This window comes from Scyliorhinus torazame, chromosome 4, assembly GCF_047496885.1.
Source record: "Scyliorhinus torazame isolate Kashiwa2021f chromosome 4, sScyTor2.1, whole genome shotgun sequence".
In the NCBI taxonomy this organism is placed as follows: domain Eukaryota; kingdom Metazoa; phylum Chordata; class Chondrichthyes; order Carcharhiniformes; family Scyliorhinidae; genus Scyliorhinus; species Scyliorhinus torazame.
The window spans coordinates 231393469-231419172 of record NC_092710.1 but is presented as its reverse complement, the minus strand read 5'-3'; the positions used below and the strand labels follow the sequence as shown (position 1 = coordinate 231419172).

The 25704-nt window shown below is 44.9% G+C and overlaps 2 protein-coding genes across 3 annotated transcripts in view; one reads left to right on the top strand and one right to left on the bottom strand.

The window, feature by feature from the left end:
• Window positions 1-25704, bottom strand: part of nt5dc1 (5'-nucleotidase domain containing 1) — a 764356-nt gene that overhangs the window by 582883 nt on the left and 155769 nt on the right. Inside the window, exon 7 of one of the 2 annotated variants that reach the window (XM_072499430.1) lies at window positions 13681-13734. The exons of the other annotated variant lie outside the window; for it this stretch is intronic. Coding sequence (XP_072355531.1) covers window positions 13681-13734 — 54 coding nt within the window. The remainder of the gene's footprint in view (window positions 1-13680; window positions 13735-25704) is intronic. 2 annotated transcript variants of the gene reach the window in all.
• The window catches only part of LOC140411198 (uncharacterized), an 83429-nt gene continuing 79683 nt past the window's right edge, over window positions 21959-25704 (top strand). Inside the window, exons 1-2 of the mRNA XM_072500287.1 lie at window positions 21959-22137; window positions 22670-22788. Of these exons, the coding sequence (XP_072356388.1) occupies window positions 22677-22788 (112 nt within the window). The 5' untranslated portion in view covers window positions 21959-22137; window positions 22670-22676. The remainder of the gene's footprint in view (window positions 22138-22669; window positions 22789-25704) is intronic.

Below are 25704 nucleotides of genomic sequence, written 5' to 3'. Positions count from 1 at the left end.
CAATCAGGCAGGCAGACCAGTAGCGTTCTTCTCCCGAAACCTCACCGCCTCCAAGGTTCGACACTCTGCAGTCGAATAGGAGGCACAAGCCATTGTGGAGGCTGTGCGGTGCTGGAGACACTATCTTGCCGGTAGGAGGTTTACCCTCGTCACCGACTAACGGTCGGTTGCCTATATGTTCGATAACACGCAACGGGGCAAAATAAAAAACAATAAAATTTTGAGGTGGAGGATCAAACTCTCCACCTACTCGTACGATATCAAGTATCGTCCAGGGGAGCTCAACGAGCCCCCAGATGCCCTGTCCCGCGGCACATGCGTCAATGCGCAGGAGGACCGCCTGCAAGCCATCCACAATGACCTCTGCCACCCGGGGGTTACCCGGCTCGTCCATTTTATCAAGTCCCGCAACCTACCTTACTCAACCAAGGAGGTCAAGGCCATGGTCAGGACCTGCCAAGTCTGTGCGGAGTGCAAACCGCACTTCTATCGGCCAGACAAGGTTCGGTTCGTGAAGGCCTCGGGCCCCTTTGAGCGACTGAGCGTGGACTTCAAGGGGCCCCTCCCATCCACCAACCGTTATGCCTATTTCCTCACCGTGATCGATGAGTTCTCCCGTTTCCCATTCGCCATCCCCTGCACCGAACATGACCTTAGCCACGGTGATTAAGGCACTGCACAGCATCTTCACCCTGTTCGGTTTCCCGGCTTATATCCACAGCGACCGGGGTACATCGTTCATGAGCGATGAACTGCGTCAGTATCTGCTCAGCAAAGGCATCGCCTCGAGCAGAACGACCAGTTATAACCCACGGGGAAACGGGCAGGTGGAGAGGGAGAACGCGACCGTGTGGAAGGCTGTCCTTCTGGCCCTGCGGTCGAGAAACCTCCCAACCACCCGCTGGCAGAAGGTCCTACCCGATGCCCTACACTCCATTAGGTCACTCCTCTGCACGGCCACGAATGAGACCCCTCCCGACCGATTGTTTCTCTTCCCCAGGAAGTCTACCTCCGGGGTCTCGCTTCCACCTTGGCTGATGGCTCCGGGACCTGTTCTTCTCCGGAGGCACGCGAGGAGCCATAAAACGGACCCCCTAGTTGAAAAGGTCCGACTGCTCCACGCCAACCCCAGTTACGCCTACGTGGAGTACTCCGACAGCAGGCAAGATATGGTTTCCCTCCGGGATCTGGCACCCGCTGGATCCTCCACCACAGACGCCCCTTCCCACGCCGCGCCCCTGCAGGACCCGTCGCCCCCTACAACACACCCCCTTCCGGCCCTACCACCCATTGGTGAGCTCCTACCGTGCGCCCCCCCTTGCGCCCCCCCTTTACACACCCCGCCGGCGCCGGCTCCGCTACCCCCAGCCCTGCCTAGTTCCTCTGCCCTGACCCGGACCGAAGCTCCGACCGGTGCTCCCGGATGTGCCCTCAACCGGGACGTCCGTGCCCGCTGCACCACCGCCCGAATTGAGGAGGTCGAGGAGGACGATCCGGCCACTGAGACGGATAGACCTATGATGGCACTTCACCCCCGCCGGACACTTTTTTTAAACAGGGGTGAATGTGATGAACGGTTACTGCCTTATCATCATGTACGGTGATGTCCCCTTTAAGACCGGGCTTGGAACCCTGGGGACTCCGCCTCTGGCTCCGCCCATCTGGGAGCCATACATAAAGGCCTGCCTCATGGTCTGTGTAACAGTCAGCTCTCGTCTCTAGCTGTAGTTAGTTATTAGTCTAATAAAGCCTTCTTTACAGTTTAATCTCTAAGCATCATTATTGAGGGTACCTCAATCTGCCATCCATCTGCCCAGTCCATTAACGTCCTTTTTCAGTTCTAGGCTGTCCTCTTCATAGTTTCAATACTTCCAAGTTTTGTATCTTCCGCAAACTTTCAAACTGTCCCCTGCACACCAAGATCTAGATCATTAACATTTATGCCAGACTCCTATTGTACATTCCCATCATATTGTGTGTGGGGAGTGCTCAGTCTCAACATTTACACTTTGCATCTATGGTCATTCATAAGGTACTTGGAAAAAGGACATGAGGGAAGTTTGTCCTTATGGTGTTTAAAAGATGGCTATGTTTTAAACTGTGTTGATTAAAAGTACGGTTGAATATCCCGGAATAGTGATTGGTAATTGTGCTGAAGTCTTCCCAGAGACAGGCCCATCTGATTCTGTTGCCATGGGGCAGAGACCCAGATTTAAACTGGGTCATCTTTTACACTTTGATACAAAAGAAAATCTCATCTTACTGGACAAAGACTCGCAGTCTGTTAGTCAGAGAGATCATAGATTATCATAGAATTTACAGTGCAGAAGGAGGCCATTCGGCCCATCGAGTCTGCACCGGCTCTTGGAAAGAGCGCCCTACCCAAGGTCAACACCGCCACCCTATCCCCATAACCCAGTAACCCCACCCAACACTAAGGGCAATTTTGGACACTAAGGGCAATTTATCATGGCCAATCCACCTAACCTGCACATCTTTGGACTGTGGGAGGAAACCGGAGCACCCGGAGGAAACCCACGCACACACGGGGAGGACGTGCAGACTCCGCACAGACAGTGACCCAAGCCGGAATCGAACCCGGGACCCTGGAGCTGTGAAGCAATTGTGCTATCCACAAGGCCACCGTGCTGCCCGATCTGGTGATAGATGCAGACAGACAGAGAGATGGGTGAAGGAACAGAGAAGCTGCTGCTGTGTCAAGCAGGGGGTGAGACTGCTTTGTGTGAATGGCAACAAAATGGATTCCTGTTTAAAGAGATCAAACCTGTGGAGATTTTAAAATGCAGTAGTCGCTGTGGGTGCCTTGCTGCAAATCAATTCAATTATTTATTTATTTTTCAATTTAAAGTACCTAACTTTTTTTTTCCAATTAAGGGGCAATTTAGCAGGGTGCAGGTCTCACTCGTGCCTGGCACTATGTCGCCCCTCACCCCTTCTGGGGAACTCCCAGAATCTGGCACATCATAATTGAAGGTTCTTTTGTTTTTCTGCCTCTGTAGATAGTACAGGCAGTGCCCTACTGGGCCCCCCCCTTCACGAACACCCCGACTCCCTCCCTCCCCACCACCCTCCTTTCCCCTCTCTCCCCACCACCCCCCTTCCCCCTCTCTCCCCACCACCCCCCTTCCCCCTCTCTCCCCACCACCCCCCTTCCTTTCCCTTCTGTTGGTACAGAGGCGAGGGTATCTGGTCTCTCCAGCGCAAAGTTTAGTGCTTGTACCATTTGTTTTTTGTAGAAACGTGTTGTGAACTGTTTTAATAATCAGAGTATCCACTCCCCCTCCCCGTGCATTGGTACCGAGGGGAGGATATCCTGTTTCTCCAACACAAAATGAGTGTTTGTACCATTTGGTCTCGTATAGATTTTTTACTGTTTTAATAAAAAGATATGGCCAATCAACCCACACAACACATCTTTGAGTTGTGGGGGTGAGAACATGGGGAGAATGTGCAAACTCCACACGGACAGTGGCCCGGTGCCAATATTGAACCAGGGTTCTCCGTGCAGTGAGGCAGCAGTGCTAACCACTGCGCAACCGTGCCACCCAAGTCAATTCAATTATATTCAGGAGGAAAGGACACTGCACGACTCTTCTTGGTGGGGCAAGGAGAGAACAGGTGAATCACTGGAAGGCATTTGAGACTTTATCAGAAGGCTACATGTCTGCTGAGAATTGGCATAAAGTGTAAAAGTGATGGTGGGATTTTCAATTGTGGTTAATTAGTTAATAAGGAAAATAGCCTTTCTATAGTTTAGTGTATTAGTTGCTTGCTAAGTAATGTTTAGTTAATATAGATTTCAATTTATTTGTTACAGTAAAAGTCTTAAAACATTAAATCTTGCCATACAATGCTTTCCATCGGTTGCTGGGAAATTCATCTCTTTTTAAAAGTTATCAGTCATGTTTGGACTGTAGCAATGGACACAGAATCGGCGAAAAGTAACGAAAACCATAAAAAGTTGTCAACTAACCACAAATGATTCAGCAAAACATTGCTATAAAATTTCTGTAAAACAAATCTAAGCATGACATCGAATATTATGAATCCATCAAACAAATTAGAAATCTGACAAGATAGCTAATTGCTGTCATGAGCACAGTTGATCAAATGTTTCTGTACTTTTTTATATTTGTTCATAGGATCTGGCTAGGCCCGAATTCATTGCACATCCTATATGCCCTCGAGAAGGTGTGATGTAATTTATTCTAAATCTCTGCAGCCAATGTGGTGTAAAAGGGGAATGCCAGCATTTTGGCATTATGGCAGTGAAGGACGGTCTTATAGTTCAGTCAGGATGGTGTGTGACCTGGACCATTCATGATTGGATGTGGCACGACTGCAGAGCTTCAACTTGATCTGTTGGCTGTGGGATAACATTGCTTTGTCGAACACATGCTGCTTCTGCTGTTCAGCATGTAAGTAGTCCTGTGTTGTAGCTTCACCATATTGACACCTTGGGCACAATCCTCTGGCCACGCTGCGCCGGAAAAGCAGCTCACCATCGCGCAGCGTGGTCATTGAAAGCCGTGAAGCCCCGCTCTCGGGATCTACCCAGCTCGCAACGCCTCACGTGATTTGACGCAATCTTGTGACACGTTGCAAGCTGAATCCTGTCCTCAGTGGACGGGATCACTTTTTGGCAAATCTGCATTTTAGATCGAGGCAGTAAGCCTTACTCTAATTGCAGATTCCCAAGGTACTGCAGGCTTTGGGATTCAATCCCTTCACCTTGGGGACCTCGGGCAAGTGGATCGGAGGCCCCCAGCTACATGCCCTTTGGGCAGGGTGGTGCCCTGGCACTGCTGGTGGCACCTGGGTAGACTGACAGTGCCATCTAGGTGCAGGGTTGGCACTGCCAAGGTGCCAAGCTGGCACTTTATGCGCACAAAACGGGATCAGTGCTGGCGTCAGGATCGATGTTTGCGCTCCGCGCCAAAGGGGGTATGCAATGGGTCATTAAGATCTATTAACGGGCCAGGCACCATATTAAACAACTCACTGGAAGAGGAGGAGGAGGTTACACAAATATCCCAATCCTCAATGACAGAGGAGTCCAGCACATCTGTGCAAAAGACAAGGCTGAAGCATTCGCCACAATCTTCAACCAGATGTGCCAAGTGGATGATCTATCTCGCTCTCCCCCAGCATCACAGATGGGGGGAAAAACGAGTGTCAGGGCTACAGTGATAGGGACACAGACAGACACTTCTGAGGCCGCAAATGTGAATCGAAGATGGTATATGCCTGCCTGGTGCCAGGGTCTGGGATGGCATGGAGCGGCTGCAGGACATTCTGGGGAAGGAAGGTGAACAGCCAGTATTTGTGGTACACATTGGTACCAACATGTAGATAAACTACGGGATGAATTCCTGCAAGCCGAATACAGGGAGACAGCAGGAATAGGATAGATCAGATTAACGAATGGCTGGAGAGATAGTGTAACCGGGGGCATTCAGATTCTTGAGGCTGGGACTGGGACCTGTCCAAACCGGATGGGTTGCACCCAGGCAGAGCTGGGACCAATGTCCTTGCGGGGGTTTTTGCTAGTTCTGTTAGAGAGTATTTAAACTAGTGTGGCTGGGGAATGGGATCCCAGGAGTAGGATCAAATAAGTCAAATTCAGATCAAGAATGTGGAGGCAGAACATTAGCTAGTGATGCAGAAGTTGTGATAGACTTGCAATTACAGGAGAAGCAAAGTTTTAAAAGTGTTCAGCAAGGGGAAATGGTCGGTAAAACTATTTATACTTCAATGCAAAGCTGTATCGTTCTATGTAAGGTAGACAGGTTAAGAGCACGTGGCAGCAGGTTGTCATTACAATAACAGAAACCTGGCTAAAGGAGGGGCAAAATTGGCAGCTCAATAACCCTGGATATAGACTTTTCAGGAGGATAAAGTGGGGATAATAAAGGAGGGAGAGTAGCACTATTGGTTGAAGAATCAATTCCAGCTGTGAGAAGGGGTGATATGCTAAATGGGTCAACAAACGAGGCTTTATGGGTTGAACTTGGAAATAAAAAAGGGGAATTCACACTATTGGGAATATACTACATACACCCAAATTGTGAAAGTGAGATAGAAGAGCAAATAAATAGGCAATTTCTGCATGTAAGAAAGAGGGCAATAATAGTAGGAGGCTTTATCTATCCCAATATCGACCAGGAATCAAATAATATAAGCAGAACGAAGGGAGAAAAATTCATGCAGTTTGTCCAGGAAAATTTATTTCAACCAATTAGTGACAAACCCAACCAGAGGAGATGCAATTCTAGACCTAGTCTTGGGGAACAAAGACAGGCAAGTCGGTGAAGTGACAGTTGGTGCTCATTTCAGGGATAGTGATCACGATTCAGTTAGATTCAGTGTTACCGTGGAAAAAGACAGAGATAAAGCAGTCAAAATTTTGAACTGGGGGGAAAGCAGATTTTGTAGAAATGAGAACGGACTTTGCTGTGGTGGACTGGCCGGCATTGCTCGAGGATAAATCTGTGGAAAACCAGTGGGAAGCACTAAAAGGAGGTCCTAAGACCACCCGTTGTCCAGAGGAATATAGGGTTAGATCAAACAGAAAATAATGCGTACAATAGGCATAAAGAACAAATTACTGCAGATAGCCTAGACGAGTATAGAAAGTCAAAAAGGAAATAAGGAAATCAAAGTGAGGGCATGAAAATAGATTAGCAAGTAAAGGTGAAGAAAACTTAAAGATGTTTTACCAATATATCAATGGTAAAATGTCAGTTAAGGAAAAAGTGGGATCTATTAGAAGGGAACGTGTGTAGATGCTGTTTAGCACAGCTAAATCGCTGGCTTTGAAAGCAGACCAAGGCAGGCCAGCAGCACGGTTCAATTCCCGTAACAGCCTCCCCGAACAGGCGGCGGAATGTGGCGACTAGGGGCTTTTCACAGTAACTTCATTTGAAGCCTACTTGTGACAATAAGCGATTTTCATTTTCTCATTTTCATGCAGAGGCTGTGATTTTAAATGAATATTTTGTCTCCGTGTTTACAAAGGAAATGGATGATGCAGATATAGTAGTCATAAAGAGATAATCATATGAAGAGATAATCATATAAAGGGATAATCATAAAGGGAGAGGAAGCACTTGAAGGACTAAAATCCTTTAAAGTTGTTAACCCGCCAGGGCCAGATGGATTGTTTCTGAGGATAGAAACATAGAAAATAGGTGCAGTAGGCCATTCGGCCCTTCAAGCCTGCACCACCATTCATGGCTGATCATGCAAATTCAGTATCCCACTCCCACTTTCTCTCCATTCCCCTTGATCCCTTTAGCCGCAAGGGCCACGTCCAACTCCCTCTTGAATATATCCAAACAAACTGGACCCAATAGCTTTCTGTGGTAGAGAATTCCACATGTTCACAACTGAGTCCTGAATGGCTTACCCCTTATTCTTCAGCTGTGACTCGTGGTTCTGGGCGTCTCCAACATCAGGAACATTCGTCCCGCATCTAGCCAGTCCAGTCCCATCAGGATTTTATATGCTTCTATGAGAACCCCTCTATAAGAGCGGTTTCAAGACCTGTGTATTGAGTCGACTTCCACGTGGGGTTATTCCCTGTGGCTCAACTCAGTACAGAGAGGAAAACAGAAGGAACAGAGGGAGCTGATGCTGGGGCGTATGCGAGTACGATGCTCCATACTCTAATGGGAGCTGAGGCCCCAACGGGTCCCTTGGAGGTGGAGGGAGCGTACCGGGTCCTCGTGAGAAGACCAAAGGCAGGGGAACACCAAGAGCAATAGTGGTGAAGTTCCATCGCTACAGGGGCAGGGAGATGGTCCTGAGCTGGGCTAAGAAGACACGGAGTAGCAAATGGGAGAACGCGGTGATACGCATGTATCAAGACTGGAGTGCGGAGGTGGCGAGAAGGAGGGCGAGTTTCACCCGGGCCAAGGCGGTGCTCCATAGGAAGAAAGTCAAATTTGGGATGCTGCAGCCGGCGAGATTGTGGGTCACACATCAGGGCAAACACCATTACTTCGAGACGGCGGAGGAGGCATGGACATTCATTCAGGAAGAGAAATTGGACTAGACTTGAGAAATAGCCCTTGGAGAGGGTGCGTTTGCACAGCCATTGGAGGTGGATCGAGCGCACAGGGCGCTAATGAGGAAGCACCAGGTAACGTGCTGCCAAGGGCGATGGTGGTACGGCTGCACCGGTTCCTGGACAAGGAGGGAATTACGAGGTGGGCCAGGCAGACAAGGAGCTGCACCAGAGAGGGCAGTGCAATCAGAGTGTACCTGGACCTGGGTGCAGAGTTGGCCAAGGGGACAGCAAGCTTCAACAAGGTCAAGGCAACCCTCTACAAGAAGGAGGTGAAGTTTGGGCTACTGTACTGGCACATCTGTGGGTGACCTTCGAAGGCCGGTAATTGTACTTTGGCTCGGCGGAGGAGCCAGTAGAATTTGTCAGAGACAATGGACTGGCTGGAGAAGGTGGACTTTGAACTTTGGTGGAGATGCGGTGTTGTTGTGGTTAACTTGTGTTTGGGGCCATTTCTTTCTTTTTTGGCTTCAGATTTGTTCTTTGTCCTTTGTTAAGGGATGGGGGATTGGTCTCTTTGTTTGGGTTTGGGGAGGGCTTGTTTGCACTAATGATCGAGCGGGGGGGAAGACGCCATGGGCGGGGCCGCCAGGCTAGCTGGGCAGACCAGTTCACGGAAGCGCAAAGTGGGGGGGGGGGGTCAGTGGGGGAGATGACTGCTGACAGGGAAGGGTATTTAAAGTGTAATGGGTGGAGGATCAATGACAGTGGATCTTGACTGGGGAGGTGCAGGGCATGGGCCGGAGCTGGTTCATGAGTGGCTATGGTTTTGTTGGCGGTGATTTGTGTCCCGAACTGGAACAATGTGGAATTTATGAGGCGGGTGCGGCTGATTATGGGGCGGGGGGGACGAGGAGGAGCACTTTACTATGGTCCTGGATCCCAGATTGGAGAGGTTGAGCTCGAGGCTACAGCTCAGAAGCTTCGTGGGGTTCATGCACCATATGGGGACGGGTGGATCCGTGGAGATTTGGGAGGCTGAGGGCAAAAGAATTTTCGTTTTACTCCTATGTGCACATGGTATACTCCTGAACAGATCTCTTTGTTGTGGTGGTTAAGACATTGTTGGCAGGGGTGGTGGATGTTGAGTCGAACCATGCCCTGCACTAGGAGCCCGGGGGGGTGGTGGCAGCGGCGCCCATGATGGGGGCTGGATGTGGGACTGTTAGCGGAGGAAGAGGTGTCTGAGCGGGAATTGTTGAGATTAATAATACGGGGGAGGTTTCAGCAGGTACGGTTTGGCAGGCACTGAAAGCAGTGGTCAGGGGGGGAGACACGCAGGGAAAAGGTGGAGATGGAAAAGCTAGTGGAGGAAATCCTGCAGGTGGGCAGGAGATATGCAGAGGAACCTGACGAAGGGCTGTTAAAGGAACGCCAAAGGCTGCAAATGCAATTTGGGTTGTTAACCACGGGTAAGGGGTCAGGGCAGTTGCGAAGGGTGAGAGGGGCATGAGTATGGGGAGAAAGCGAGCTGCGAGACAAATTGGGAAAGTGAAGGGCACAGGTGGGAACACGGTCTTTGACCCAGCGGGGGTGAATGGGATGTTAGGTGAGTTTTGTTGCAAAATGTATACGTCGGAACCCCCAGCCGGGGAAGAGGGAATGATGAGGTTTCTGGGAGGGTTGGAGTTCCCGAAGGTTTATGAGGAACTGGTGGAGGGCTTGGGGCCCGAATTGGGCTTGTAGAAGTGGTAGAGGGGTTGGAGGCAACGCAATCGGGTCAGGCCATGGGACCGGATGGGTACCCGGTGGAATTTTATAAGAGGTTCTTGGGGGTGCTGGGACCGCTGTTGGTCAATGAAGCGAAGGAGTTGGGAGTGCTCCCCCTGATGTTGCCACAGGTGTCGATCTCCCTAATTTTAAAACGGGATAAGGATCCAGAATATTGTGACTCGTATAGGCCGATTTCCCTGTTAAATGTGGATGCCAAATTATTGGCAAAGATCCTGGCCACAAGGATCGGGGACTGTGTCCCAGGGGTAATAGGGGAGGACCGGACGGGGTTCGTTAAGGGAGGGCACTTGGCGACCAACATTAGGAGGTTGCTTAATGTAATTATGATGCCTCCAGAGGGACGCGAGATTGAGCTGGTGGGGCCATGGACGCAGAGGCCTTTGATATGGTGGAGTGGGAATACTTATGGGAGGTCCAGAGGCGGTTTGGGTTTGGACAGGAATTTGTGGTTTGGGTTCGGTTGCTATACCAGATACCGGTGGCGAGCGTGTCAGAGGTCTTAAAAGTGAGGGTGGTTCTGAGTCCAGAGGTGCCGATAGTTGGTGTGTCGGAAGACCTGGGAGCCCAGGGGGTGAGAGAGGCCGACGTCCTGACCATGGTGGCCCGGAGACGGATCTTACTAGGGTGGATGGACGTGGAGCCCCCAAGTCGGGAGTGTGGGTTAGCGACATGGCGGGGTTTCTCAGACTCGAGAAAATTAAATTTGCCTTGAGGGATTCATTGCAGGGGTTTGCCCAGTGGTGGCAGCCATTTATCGACTTCTTCGGGTGGAATTAAACTGTCAGCGGGGGGGCATGGAAGAGATGACTAAGAATAGGAGAACCAACGGAGGGGTGGTTGGGGAAGTTAATATTGTTTGTGTAAGCCATTTTGGTTGGGGTCTGTGCCCGGTGTTGGTTATATTGTTGTGTTTTCCTTTTTGTTAAAATTTGATGTGTAAAATTGTTAAAATTATGAATGCCTCAATAAAATATTCTCTAAAAAAAAAAAGAGAAAGCATATGGAATGCTCTCCTTCATTGGCAAAGGTATAGAACATAAAAGTAATAAAATATTGCTGTAATTGTATAAGACACTGGTGAGGCCTCAACCAGAATACTGTGTGCATTTCTGGTCGCCGCATCACAGGAAGGACACTATTGCTCTGGAGAGTGCAGAGGAGGTTTACAAGAATGCTGCCAGGGCTAGAAAAGTGTAGCTACGGGGAGGTTGGACAGGTTGGGGTTATTTTCCTTGGAACAAAGAAGGCCGAGGGATGACTTAATTGAGGTGTACAAAATTACAAGGGCAAGAGATAGGGTGGACAGGATAACATTTTTCCCTTGGTGGAGAATTCTAGAACCAGGCAACATAGATTCAAGGAGAGTGGCAGAAGGTGTAGAGGGGACATGAGGAAAAACGTTTTTACACAGAGGAGGATCATTCAAGGCAGCAACAATTCATAAGAACTAGGAGCAGGAGTAGGCCATCTGGCCCCTCGGGTCTGCTCCGCCATTCAATGAGATCATGGCTGATCTTTTGTGGACTCAGCTCCACTTCCCGGCCCGAACCCCATACCCCTTAATCCCTTTATTCTTCAAAAAAACTATCTATCTTTATCTTAAAAACATTTAATGAAGGAGCCTCTATTGCTTCACTGGGCAAGGAATTCCATAGATTCACAACCCTTTGGGTGAAGAGGTTCCTCCTAAACTCAGTCCTAAATCTACTTCCCCTTATTTTGAGGCTATGCCCCCTAGTTCTACTTTCACCCGCCAGTGGAAACAACCTGCCCGCATCTATCCTATCTATTCCCTTCATAATTTTATATGTTTCTATAAGATCCCCCCTCATCCTTCTAAATTCCAACGAGTACAGTCCCAGTCTACTCAATCTCTCCTCGTAATCCAACCCCTTCAGATCTGGGATTAACCTAGTGAATCTCCTCTGCACACCCTCCAGTGCCAGTACGTCCTTTCTCAAGTAAGGAGACCAAAACTGAACACAATACTCCAGGTGTGGCCTCACTAACACCTTATACAATTGCAACATAACCTCCCTAGTCTTAAACTCCATCCCTCTAGCAATGAAGGACAAAACTCCATTTGCCTTCTTAATCACCTGTTGCACCTGTAAACCAATTTTTTGCGACTCATGCACTAGCACACCCAGGGGTCTCTCTTTACAGCAGCATGTTTTAATATTTTATCATTTAAATAATAATCCATTTTGCTGTTATTCCTCCCAAAATGGATAACTCACATTTGTCAACATTGTATTCCATCTGCCAGACCCTAGCCCATTCACTTAGCCTATCCAAATCCCTCTGCAGACTTTCAGTATCCTCTGCACTTTTTGTTTTGCCACTCATCTTAGTGTCGTCTGCAAACTTGGACACATTGCCCTTGGTCCCGAACTCCAAATCATCTATGTCCCAACTCCAAATTATCTAACTCCAAATCATCTATGTCCCAACTCCAAATTATCTATGTAATTCAGATTAGCAATGTCTCTAAAATTTGCAGTGTAGTGCTACATCAAAGGTAAATGATATACTCCTCAATAAGTACAAGTCCATTAAATTTCCCATGGAACCAGTGTTCCAGACTTCACCGGAATAGCAGGTTCCCAAAGCTACAGGGCTTACAGTGTTAGCTCTACCTACCTTTCGCAATGTACAGTACTGATTCACTTAAAGGCTCTGCACCTCCCCTTTAGGAGAAACCTCCTTTAAATGGTATCCAAGATGCTGACCTCCTATAGAATAAGACTCAAACTCAGAACCTTCTGACACAAAGGTTAGAGAGTCATCATTGAGTCAAAGTTTGACAACTTAATGTCTGAGTGGCACTCATTTTTACTGCAAGCTGAATTTCTGCCGCATAGATTTAAGGAATGAGTAATCTGGGCAATCGGTTATGATAATGTGGGCGCACAAATTATCCTGTCCAATTCACATCCAAATTTCTGGTACTCAAAGCTCTGTGCCATAACATTTCTGACTCAGCGCCTAAGCTTTACAACTGACAATACATGTTGGAAATTCCGGGGCACGGAACTTTGATTGCAATGCAAATGGTCAAATCCCAACACGATAGTCCAACGGTGGAAAATGTCTCCTTTGAACGCAAGTCAAAAGCTGCAAATATGAGTGAATGTAAATGGTAATGGAATATTCTTGATTAAAATAAACTAGCTCTTACTGTTGCAAAGACTCCAAAACCACAACTCGCACTGCTGATCTTATCTAGAACTAAATATCAGTTGCAAAGGCATTACCCATTAACAAGCATGGGACATCTATATGGGAACAATACATTCTGCAGGACCTGGAACTCAAAGTGTGCAGTACATGAATTAAAACAGCTTGCTTACACAAAACTACAACTGAATCCCATTGGTAATTACAACAGATAATTGAAAGTGCAGTTAATGTGAGGATAGCTAATTAGGTTCCACTATATCCCCAGTGCTATAATTATTCAAACTGTAAAACACACACTTGCAAAATGGTGAATGCAAACTGAATTGCTTTTTGTATTAACATTCACAATTGTGGGTCATGAGTTGTCAAAATGAAATTCCAAATGGCACAAACCATAATTATCTTTGTAAATATTATATTTTGTGGCAAATAGAACTGGTTCATCTGTCATTTTGTTTTCCACCCTCTAATATACATTTTCCACATTTTAATTTGCCAACAAAATCCATCCACCATGCACTTTACTGAGAATATCAAACATGGGATTAAGAAGGAATGTGACTGTAATTGCTATCTATTGATAGATCTGAAAAAAGAATTGAACTCCTGGCCCTCATTTAGAATCACCTGTTGCCCAACGTTAGTTACTAGAAATAGATTTAAAATTCAAATACCTTCTGAGAAGAACGTATTCTGGATAAGAACTTGAAGTAGACATATGAAATAGTCTGGTGGAAAAAGTATGATGAATATTTTTTATAGTATTCAATAAACTGTATTCAAGGATGACAGAGCAAGAGGCAAGCGATATTGAAAGTAAAATCAAAGGACGCTTAGCAATTTAAATTTCTCCTTGCTAAAATTTATATTAATGACTTGGAAGAAGGGCTGGATGAGATGGTTGCCAAGATAGGAAGGAAAGTAAGTTGTGGAGAGGACATATGGAGGCTACAAAAAGATCTGGATAAATTAAGTGGGCAAAGATCTGGCAAATGGGGTATTATGAGGGAAAATATGAAATTGTCCATTTTGGCAGGAAGAATAAGAGAGATGCATATTATCTAAACGGTGAGATATTGCAGAGTTCTGATATCTGGGTGTCACAATGCTGAATCACAAAATGCTAATCTTTACAGCAAGTAATTAAAAAAGCTAATAGAATGTTATCATTTATTGTGAGAATTGAATGCAAAATTAGGGCGATTATGCTTCAATTATACAGAGCATTGGTGAGACCACATCTGGAGTACTGTGTACAGTATTGGTCACCTTATTTAAGGAAGGATGTAAATGCATTAGAAGCAGTTCAGAGAAGGTTTACCAGACTAATATCGGAATGGGCGGGTTGTCTTATAAGGAAAGTTGGACAGGTTAGACTTGCATCTGCTGGAGTTTAGAAGAGTAAGAGTTAACTGAATTGAAATATTCAAGATCCTGAGGGGTCTTGACAGGGTTCCCTCTTATGGGAGAATCTAGAACTAGAGGATCCTGTTTAACAACAAGGGGTCATGCATTACGGAGAGACGACAAAACTTTTACTCTCAAAGAGTTGAGAGTCGTTGAAAATCTCTTTCAGAAAAGGTGATGGAAGCAGAGTCTTTAAATACATTTTACAGCAGAGGTGGACAGATTCTTGGTAAGCAAGGCGGTGATAGGTTATCAGGCTCGGCGGATTTGAGGTCACTCTCAGATCAGCTATGATCCTATTAAGTGGCAGCAAAGGCTCGACAAGCCGAACAGACTACTCCTGATCCTTCTTCGTATGTTCATAAAACTGTAGAAGGAACAGATAAATCTAAAAGTGGGAAGTGTCACGGTTTACATGAGTTATTGTACGCATCTTGAAGCACAGCAATGGAGCAAGTCTGACTTTGCTTTATATTCCAGATTTACACAGAATTGGCATTTGTGCAAAGCAGAAAGTATTTCTCTGATAGCAACACTGTCATACAATTGTACTTTTAAAGGACCGTCAAAAGTAAGGCAATTATCTGAACTTGAGTGCATTACAAAACAGTGTGAAACTTGTAATATTCTTGTCAGGTGGTCTGATTTATGTTTCAAGAACACTTGTAGCGAAAGATATAAACAATTTATTACAGTAACTGTGGGTCAAATATATACAAAACAACAAAAGAATAACAGTATTAACAACCTCTCTCCCAGCTTCCTGGTCAGCCTGAGGTCACCTGACTAACATTCACTTATAGACTAATGAGACTCCTAGTGGTCAGTCAGTGAATTACAACACATCCATGGTATCACTACAGAAATCACTTGCCTTGTTAAATTGCTCATCATAGTGAAAGCGTATTTTTGGTTGAATGCCAAAGATTATATGTTTAGCTTTTGCCTCAGCTATTCTCCTGGCTAAAGAGGCACTGCACTTTCACTGTATTAGGCACCTTACATTTAGGGGTATGCCAATATAGTTTCTAACTATATGATAACAGAATACAGGGATTCACAAAATCATCCTGTGATCGAAACCAGGCATTCACGTTTTTCACCTGTGTGCTTTAATCTTTGAAGATGAACTCAGAAAACATTTGGGGCGGGATTCTCCAAGCCTACATGCCAAATTTCGGCATGGGGGCGGAGAATGCCCGCGATCGGGTCCGACACCGAGACGCGATTCTCTGCCGACCGGAGAATTGGCGCCAGTCACGCGCGGTCAACGTGGCGCCGGTCAGGGGCTGCTGAAAGAGGCCCCCGCGGCAATTCTCCACGGTTGACCAGCCGAGTTCCGCAGAGTCCCGCCGGCGTGGTTCCCATATGGTCTCATCCAGCGGGAGCTCGGCGTCGGGGCTGCGGCGGCCGTCCTGGTTGGCGGGGGCGGGGGGGATCAGACTCCGAGGGGGAGGGGGCCTCCACGATGCCAGGCTCGCGATCAGGCAACCAATTGGCTGGCACGCGCATTCCAGGGGGGGGGGCCTATCTTCTTCCGCGCCGGGCATCTCCATGGTGCGCGGCCGCCGCGCGTGTGCGGACCCTCAGCCAGATGTGCTGGGGCCCGTATCGGCAGCCGGAGCTGCATGAAGCACTCCGGCACTATGCTGGCCCCCTGTGGGTTGCAGAATCGTTGGGCCTAGAGGTCCATTGACGCCAGCGTGAAACACTCCGGTGTTTACGCTGGTGTCAACACTTTGGAGATTTGGGAGAATCCCAGCCCAGATATGATCAAATACAATTGATTAAGTTGCTTTATTTCACAGCATGTGAACAGACAAAAAAGCAATTGTGAGCAAGTTAATTTATCTGAATACGCACAACCTTTTTTGTGTGCACTAGAACAGAATAAGTAACATATTACACTTCACTCCATCTTACTTAACTTTTTATAAAATAAATACTTTACTCCTCTTAATAATCGTACTTTCAACGTCACCAAAGTTTGCCTACACACCGTTCTTCTTCAACGCTTGATTGACTTCACAACCTAAGTGCCCAAGATGCTTTTATTTGCTTATTATACTCCACTCACAACTAGAAGGGGACAAGGCCAATCAAACACTAAATGCTAGGTATTTACCAATTTTCAGGGCAGGTGAATTAATTACTTATTTCGTCTTTAGGGAAATATCAAAGCCATCTAATTTGGGATTTAACCACCTGCCAAATCAGTGTCTTCTTTAATTGTATGAATTGACCTGATTGTAAAAAGCAAATATTTACAAGTCACTTCTAATTCCTTTCTGTGTAAAAAAAAAAAATTGTCATAAATTAATATTTTAAGATTTTATGATGCATTGTATTTGTGCACACCGTGCTGGGTATCTAGCAACAGAAACCACAAAAACTATCTGGGATTGAAATTCCAGCTACTATAATTGAGGTATCCCAATATTTAACTGGTAGGTTTAAATATTTCAAAATTTACTGCCTTTTTTTCCATATGACCTTCAAATATTTTCAAAATTTAAATCCATGGGACAATAAAACCTGCATTTCTATGGTGCCTTGAAATTTGATTCTCTATTCCTTTAGTAGGAATGAAATCAAAGTCCATTAGACTGCAAGGCAAGTTTTCAACTTATGCCTGTGGTAGACTTCTACATACTATTTTCTTGATCAGACCTCAGTTTTCTCAGATCCAGATCCGGTAATCTGCAGTACAGAGTTTGTTTTGATACAAAGCCCACATCACTTCATGTCAACATAAAATTTGTAATCCTACTGGCACTTAAGCAGGTATGGATGACATTCTATAGCATGTTCAGTGACAGTCACTAAATCAGAGGTAAATCACTGTTGATTGAAAATTTCAATCAGATATTACCTACTGACAGCTAAACTATAAATTCTACAAGACAGGCAGTAACAGTCCATTAGCCATTTTGTCAGTACAGTTAATGGTATCTAGCTAGTCAGAAACAATTACCACACTGGCTTTTAAGTTTTATTTTAAAATCGAGGCTCCACCAAGTGTTGTCTATCTTATGTTGTAACAGTTCAAATAAAAATAGTTTGATTCTGGGCAGTGCAATCATGAAGTCTGTATAGTTATAATTGCAGGGAGTTGGAAAAATATAGGATTATAGATATCTGATATCATTAAATTTGGCCATAAAAATAGCCAAGCTGTATTAATAGAAACAAATATTAATTTCTATACTTTATATGTAGTCATTTTAAAGGTGTAGAACAATGCACATAAGGAAGTGATTCCAATGGTAATTCAGGTGGGCACGTTTAAGACGATCAAATTAAACTGCATTTGTTTCTGTACTTATTTACAACTCCAGATGACAAACTAGAACATCAGACTTCAGAAATTAAGCTCCAAATAGGATACAGTGTGTAATCTTTATAAATACTATACTTTGTGAAAAACAGAACCAATTCATCTATCATTTGGTTTTCAACATTTTAATATACTTGTCTTTGATTTGTTAGGGAGTTAAAAAAAACATGCTGCAACAGGTTGCATATAGAAACTCAACATACTCTGCACTTTAACCAGATAGATATGGGATTCACTTTATAATCCAGCTTTTAGGACCAATGCAAAAAGCTTTTTAGAATGAGGAATGTTTGGCTTGTGGCAATTTGACAAATTCACATTCCAGGTGCTGGGCTTCATACACCAGGAGGGGTATATCAGTATTTTGGGTGCACAGCAAAACATTCTGTACATGAACTTCAAAATTCTGCAAATCATACTGGTCTCCAGGCCCTGATTCCCAAGATGCATTTTCCAGCACATGAAGCTCTGTTTCAGTTGTATGAATTAATAACATTCACTCTTATATGCTTTGTCAAATAGAAGGAATCCCTTTAATAATGCACATTAGATCACAAGGTTTTGGAATGTATATGAATCCAGAGTATGTCAAACAACTAAAGAATGACCCGTTTAGAAATATATAAATCCCAGCATACAAAAAATACTTTGCAAAGTTTTACAATTTGGAAGCAGTTTTTAAATTTGGACTGTGAATCTAATTATTTATTAGTGAATATGGTTCAAAAAAAACTCCAAAAACGTAATTCCAGGATTCCGGAAAATAGCATGGCAACATCAGAGAAACGTGAATACAATGTTATGGCACCATCTCCCATCTTTACTGCTTTTGCATAAAGTTGTCTCTTTAGCAACGCACATTGACCCATGCCTCTCTCTGTACAGTCAGAAATAAATTCTGCCATTCTATAGATACTGAGAATTTTAGTACCCCTTCCAATTACAGTCAATAAAAGAATCATCAATTTGGCACATAATTGATATTCGCAATAACTGACACTGATTGGGTCGTAATTATGCTCAGAAAAGAAAAATAAAGAAACACAAATGTATTAGTTAAGTGGAGCTTCCTGTTGTATAACTTCAATGCCAGGAGTATACGAAATAAGGTAGGGGAACTGGCAGCATGGGTTGGTACCTGGGACTTCGATGTTGTGGCCATTTCGGAGACATGGATAGAGTAGGGACAGGAATGGATGTTGCAGGTTCCGGGGTTTAGGTGTTTTAGTAAGCTCAGAGAAGGAGGCAAAAGAGGGGGAGGTGTGGCGCTGCTAGTCAAGAGCAGTATTACGGTGGCGGAGAGGATGCTACATGGGGACTCTTCTTCCGAGGTAGTATGGGCTGAAGTTAGAAACAGGAAAGGAGAGGTCACCCTGTTGGGAGTCTTCTATAGGCCTCCAAATAGTTCTAGGGATGTAGAGGAAAGGATGGCGCGGATGATCCTGGATAAGAGCGAAAGTAACAGGGTAGTTATTATGGGAGACTTTAACTTTCAAAATATTGACTGGAAAAGATATAGTTCGAGTACATTAGATGGGTCGTTTTTTGTACAGTGTGTGCAGGAGGGTTTCCTGACACAATATGTTGACAGGCCAACAAGAGGCGAGGCCACGTTGGATTTGGTTTTGGGTAATGAACCAGGCCAGGTGTTGGATTTGGAGGTAGGAGAGCACTTTGGGGACAGTGACCACAATTCGGTGACATTTACGTTAATGATGGAAAGGGATAAGTATACACCGCAGGGCAAGAGTTATAGCTGGGGGAAGGGCAATTATGATGCCATTAGACGTGACTTGGGGGGGATAAGGTGGAGAAGTAGGCTGCAAGTGTTGGGCACACTGGATATGTGGAGCTTGTTCAAGGATCAGCTACTGCGTGTTCTTGATAAGTATGTACCGGTCAGGCAGGGAGGAAGGCGTCGAGCGAGGGAACCGTGGTTTACCAAAGAAGTGGAATCTCTTGTTAAGAGGAAGAAGGAGGCCTATGTGAAGATGAGGTGTGAAGTTTCAGTTGGGGCGATGGATAGTTACAAGGTAGCGAGGAAGGATCTAAAGAGAGAGCTAAGACGAGCAAGGAGGGGACATGAGAAGTATTTGGCAGGTAGGATCAAGGAAAACCCAAAAGCTTTCTATAGGTATGTCAGGAATAAGCAAATGACTAGGGAAAGAGTAGGACCAGTCAAGGGCAGGGATGGGAAGTTGTGTGTGGAGTCTGAAGAGATAGGCGAGATACTAAATAAATATTTTTCGTCAGTATTCACTCAGGAAAAAGATAATGTTGTGGAGGAGAATGCTGAGACCCAGGCTAATAGAATAGATGGCATTGAGGTACGTAGGGAAGAGGTGTTGGCAATTCTGGACAGGCTGAAAATAGATAAGTCCCCGGGTCCTGATGGGATTTATCCTAGGATTCTCTGGGAGGCCGGGGAAGAGATTGCTGGACCTTTGGCTTTGATTTTTATGTCATCATTGGCTACAGGAATAGTGCCAGAGGACTGGAGGATAGCAAATGTGGTCCCTTTGTTCAAAAAAGGGAGCAGAGACAACCCCGGCAACTATAGACCGGTGACGCTCACGTCTGTAGTGGGTAAAGTCTTGGAGGGGATTATAAGAGACAAGATTTATAATCATCTAGATAGGAATAATATGATTAGGGATAGTCAGCATGGCTTTGTGAAGGGTAGGTCATGCCTCACAAACCTTATCGAGTTCTTTGAGAAGGTGACTGAACAGGTAGACGAGGGTAGAGCAGTTGATGTGGTGTATATGGATTTCAGCAAAGCGTTTGATAAGGTTCCCCACGGTAGGCTATTGCAGAAAATGCGAAGGCTGGGGATTGAGGGTGATTTAGAGATGTGGATCAGAAATTGGCTAGCTGAAAGAAGACAGAGGGTGGTGGTTGATGGGAAATGTTCAGAATGGAGTTCAGTTACTAGTGGAGTACCACAAGGATCTGTTCTGGGGCCGTGGCTGTTTGTCATTTTTATCAATGACCTAGAGGAAGGCGCAGAAGGGTGGGTGAGTAAATTTGCAGACGATACTAAAGTCGGTGGTGTTGTCGATAGTGTGGACGGATGTAGCAGGTTACAGAGGGATAAAGATAAGCTGCAGAGCTGGGCTGAGAGGTGGCAAATGGAGTTTAATGTAGAGAAGTGTGAGGTGATTCACTTTGGAAGGAATAACAGGAATGCGGAATATTTGGCTAATGGTAAAGTTCTTGGAAGTATGGATGAGCAGAGGGATCTAGGTGTGCATGTACATAGATCCCTGAAAGTTGCCACCCAGGTTGATAGGGTTGTGAAGAAGGCCTATGAAGTGTTGGCCTTTATTGGTAGAGGGATTGAGTTCCGGAGTCAGGAGGTCATGTTGCAGCTGTACAGAACTCTGGTACGGCCGCATTTGGAGTATTGCGTACAGTTCTGGTCACCGCATTATAGGAAGGACGTGGAGGCTTTGGAGCGGGTGAGAGGAGATTTACCAGGATGTTGCCTGGTATGGAGGGAAAATCTTATGAGGAAAGGCTGATGGACTTGAGGTTGTTTTCGTTGGAGAGAAGAAGGTTAAGAGGAGACTTAATAGAGGCATACAAAATGATCAGGGGGTGAGATAGGGTGGACAGTGAGAGCCTTCTCCCGTGGATGGAAATGGCTGGCACGAGGGGACATAGCTTTAAACTGAGGGATAATAGATATAGGACAGAGGTAGGTTCTTTATGCAAAGAGTAGTGAGGCCGTGGAATGCCCTACCTGCTACAGTAGTGAACTCGCCAACATTGAGGGCATTTAAAAGTTTATTGGATAAACATATGGATGATAATGGCATAGTGTAGGTTAGATGGCTTTTGTTTCGGTGCAACATCGTGGGCCGAAGGGCCTGTACTGCGCTGTATCGTTCTATGTTCTATGTTCTATAACAGAGAAGTGTTTAAGCATCATTGCATCATCGTTCAAAACAGGTCAATTCAGTTCGTAAAATCTTTTTTTAAACCTTCGCCGGCTTTTGAATTCAAACGAATAAAAGTTTCAAATATAAGTTCAGCTTTTAAAATGTTTTATCGGAATGAACATTTCTGAATTTAGATTGGAAACTTTTTACAACAGCCCATGGCCACTCCCAAAGGAGGCAAGATAACTTTGACCACAAGAAACTCCCTAACCTGATATAACATTCTGATGGTTTTTTTTTTTAAAAGCACAGACTGCATAATTAATGCTTCCTTTTTAAAAGGCGGGGTCATGGAACTTGCAGATATCTATGGAATCTCTTCCATATAAATACAGCCGTATTCACCAGTTGAAAGCATACCACTGCCATACTCCCTACTGGTTCAGAGGACAATCTGTTGGGGAATCTTTACTGAAGCAAGGACCTGAAGACAACATACATTGGTATGTTTGATTTAGAATGTATTAACATACAAAAGAATGAGGAAACCGGATTGTTATTCTGCCAGAAGTGACATTCGGTGTTGTTTAAATGAAAAAGATCAAATTTATGATAACAATGGATTGCAAGCTTGGGATCATGCTGTTTAGCAAGAAGCAATCTGAGAAACTGATAAACAAGTTATTAACTAAACAACTCACGTAACACTTTTAAGCTATGATCATGAATATCATTTAATATTTAAAGGGGCATTACATATTGGAACAAAACACATCTTGTGCAAGTTTTCCATCCAAAGATTTAAAAGCAGACCATCTGGGCTGTTTTCCCCTTGTCAAAGATGTCAGTGAAAGTTTCATTGCAACCCTGAAACAGAAGCTTATTTTAACGGTCAATTTTACTAATGAACAACTGAAGAAAAATCTACTCTGTTGCTGCACCCATTTTAAGTTTTCATAAATACCTTTTAAAAGCAATAGCCTTGAATCCTCTTTCCAATATTGCTTTTAACAATTGCTATTTTTTACCTTCCAGATACAACATGGTTTCAAAAGAAATGAGTGCGCTTCTGCTATTGCTGCCTTTGAACCTGGTTTATGGAACAGACTTTATCAGATATGTCTATCCAGCCTATAATATTAAAAGCTTTGGAGGTAAGTTCAGTGCACCGAAATATTTATTTAAGATAGTTGCAGCTTGCATTATATGACAGAACTCCACCAACAGACCAAAATTAGCAACTAATTTCAACTTTAAGATGATCACTGAAGTGCAGTTAAAACCTTATGAAGTTATATGGTCTAATTTTTAGTCAAAGAAGATACAACACTCCTCCTGCTTGAGAGAAGAAAAATAGAACAAAAAATATCATTCAAGCAAAGCATAAGCGCCACTAGCTATCAAGCTCTCCAACATGCATTAATCTAAGTATTTTAAGAGATTGCTAGACAGGTTCATCTGAAACAAAGTCTTCGATGTGTGAGAAATCATGGACATTCTGAAGATGTGAAAAATGCTATTTTTAAATGTTAACCTATTGTTTTTGTATAATTTTCAACAGAAAGAAATCTTGGCAACAATAGCTATCAGATTATTTTGTTCAGATACTGTGTTCATAAAGCAGGCTCCAAAAGTACTAAAGAATTGTTGATTGCTTTGATGATTTGCATATAAAGTGTACTGTATCTAAAGGGCAGCACGGTAGCATCGTGGTTAGCACAATTGCTTCACAGCTGCAGGGTCCCAGGTTCGATTCCCAGCTTGGGTCACTGTCTGTGCGGAGTCTGCACGTTCTCCCAGTGTGTGCGTGGGTTTCCTCCGGGTGCTCCGGTTTCCTCCCACAGTCCAAAGATGTGCAGGTTAGGTGGATTGGCCATGCTAAATTGCCCTTAGTGTCCAAAATTGCTCTTAGTGTTGGGTGGGGTTACTGGGTTACATAAGAACATAAGAACTAGGAACAGGAGTAGGCCATCTGGCCCCTCGAGCCTGCTCCGCCATTTAATGAGATCATGGCTGATCTTTGTGGACTCAGCTCCACTCTCCGGCCCGTACACCATATCCCCAAATCCCTTTATTCTTTAGAAAGGTATCTATCTTTTTCTTAAAAACGTTTAAAGAAGGAGCCTCAACTGCCTCACTGGGCAAGGAATTCCAGAGATTCACAACCCTTTGGGTGAAGAAGTTCCTCCTACACTCCGTCCTAAATCTACTTCCCCTTATTTTGAGGCTATGCCCCCGAGTTCTGCTTTCCCCGACCAGTGGAAACAACCTGCCCACATCTATCCTATCTATTCCCTTCATAATTTTATATGTTTCAATAAGATCCCCCGCATCCTTCTAAACTCCAATGAGTACAGTCCCAGTCTACTCAACCTCTCGTCATAATCTCAACTCTGGGATCAACCTAGTGAACCTCCTCTGCACTCCCTCCAGTGCCAATATGTCCTTTCTCAGGTAAGGAGACCAAAACTGAACACAATACTCCAGATGCAGCCTCACCAACACCCTATACAATTGCAGTATAACCTCCCTAATCTTGAACTCCATCCCTCTAGCAATGAAAGACAAAACTCGATTAGCCTTCCTAATCACCTGTTGCACCTGCACACCAACTTTTTGCGACTCGTGCACCAGCACACCCAGGTCCCTCTGCACAGCAGCATGTTTTAACATCTTACCGTTTAAATAATAATCCATTCTGCTGTTATTCCTCCCAAAATGGATAGCCTCACACTTGGCAACATTGAATTCCATCTGCCAGACACTAGCCCATTCACCTAACCTATCCAAATCCTTCTGCAGACTTCCGGTATCCTCTGCACTTTTTGCTTCACCACTCATCTTAGTGTCGTCTGCAAACTTTGACACATTGCACTTGGTCCCCAACTCCAAATCGTCTATGTAAATTGTGAACAACTGCGGGCCCAACACTGATCCTTGAGGGACCCCACAAGTTACAGGTTGCCAACCAGAGAAACACCCATTTATCCCCACTCTCTGCTTTCTGTTAATTAACCAATCCTTTACCCATGCTACCACTTTACCCTCAATGCCATGCATCTTTAGTTTATGCAGCAACCTTTTGTTATGGGGATAGGGCTTCGGTAGGGTGCTCTTTCCAAGAGCCGGTGCAGACGCGATGGGCCGAATGGCCTCCTTCTGCACTGTAACTTCTATGACTAAGTCTATGACTAAAACGATTTCCTGATCCAAACTTTGGGAGACATCTGATGGAGTTTGCCATCATTACCCCATTGAATCTGACAGCAACTTCAGGATAAGAACTGATTAACACAGAAATCTTTAAGCTGTGACTTGCTCTTCACTGCTCCTCCACAGGTTGTGCTATGAACTCCCCGCATCCTCACCCCATCGCGAGCCGGCAATCAACAAAATCACTTATTCAATGAGGTGTAACTGAGTTTTTTAAGGCAGTCTGAGTGATAAAGCTGTCCAATTGATCAGGCCCTTAAAAACTAATTTTACACATGTAAAATGTTCTTAAATACTAGGGGAGAGATTCTCCGCCAGTGGGATGCTCCGCTGGAGGGGTGCTCCATTTTGCCAGCGCCCTGGGGTTTCCCGATGGCATGGGGCTGCCCCACAATGGAAAACCCCATTGACCGGCCGGTTTAACGGAGTATCCCGCCGGCGTGGTGAGGCAGAAATGTGGCGTGGCAGGGCAGAGCATCCTGCCCTGGATTTTTTAAATTGTATTTTTAAATAATCAAATTTTCTCATTATATTTCAGCTTCTACCTTTACCCCATGCATATGCCCTAATCTTTATTTCACACTCTGCAAAAAAATTTTCAAACAATTTGATCATGCAAGCTTTTCATTTCCTTGCTGGCCTTCTGTAAAAGCTCCTTAATGTGAATGGCGGCCTGGATAATATGATGCAAGTTGATGTTAAAAATCCATATTAAAGAATGCTTCAATCGATTTATTTTACAATAATAATCTTTATTGTCACAAGTGTTACATTAACACTGTGAAAAGCCACTTGTCTCCACATTCCGGCGCCTGTTCGGGTACACAGAAGGAGAATTCAGAATGTCCAATTCACCT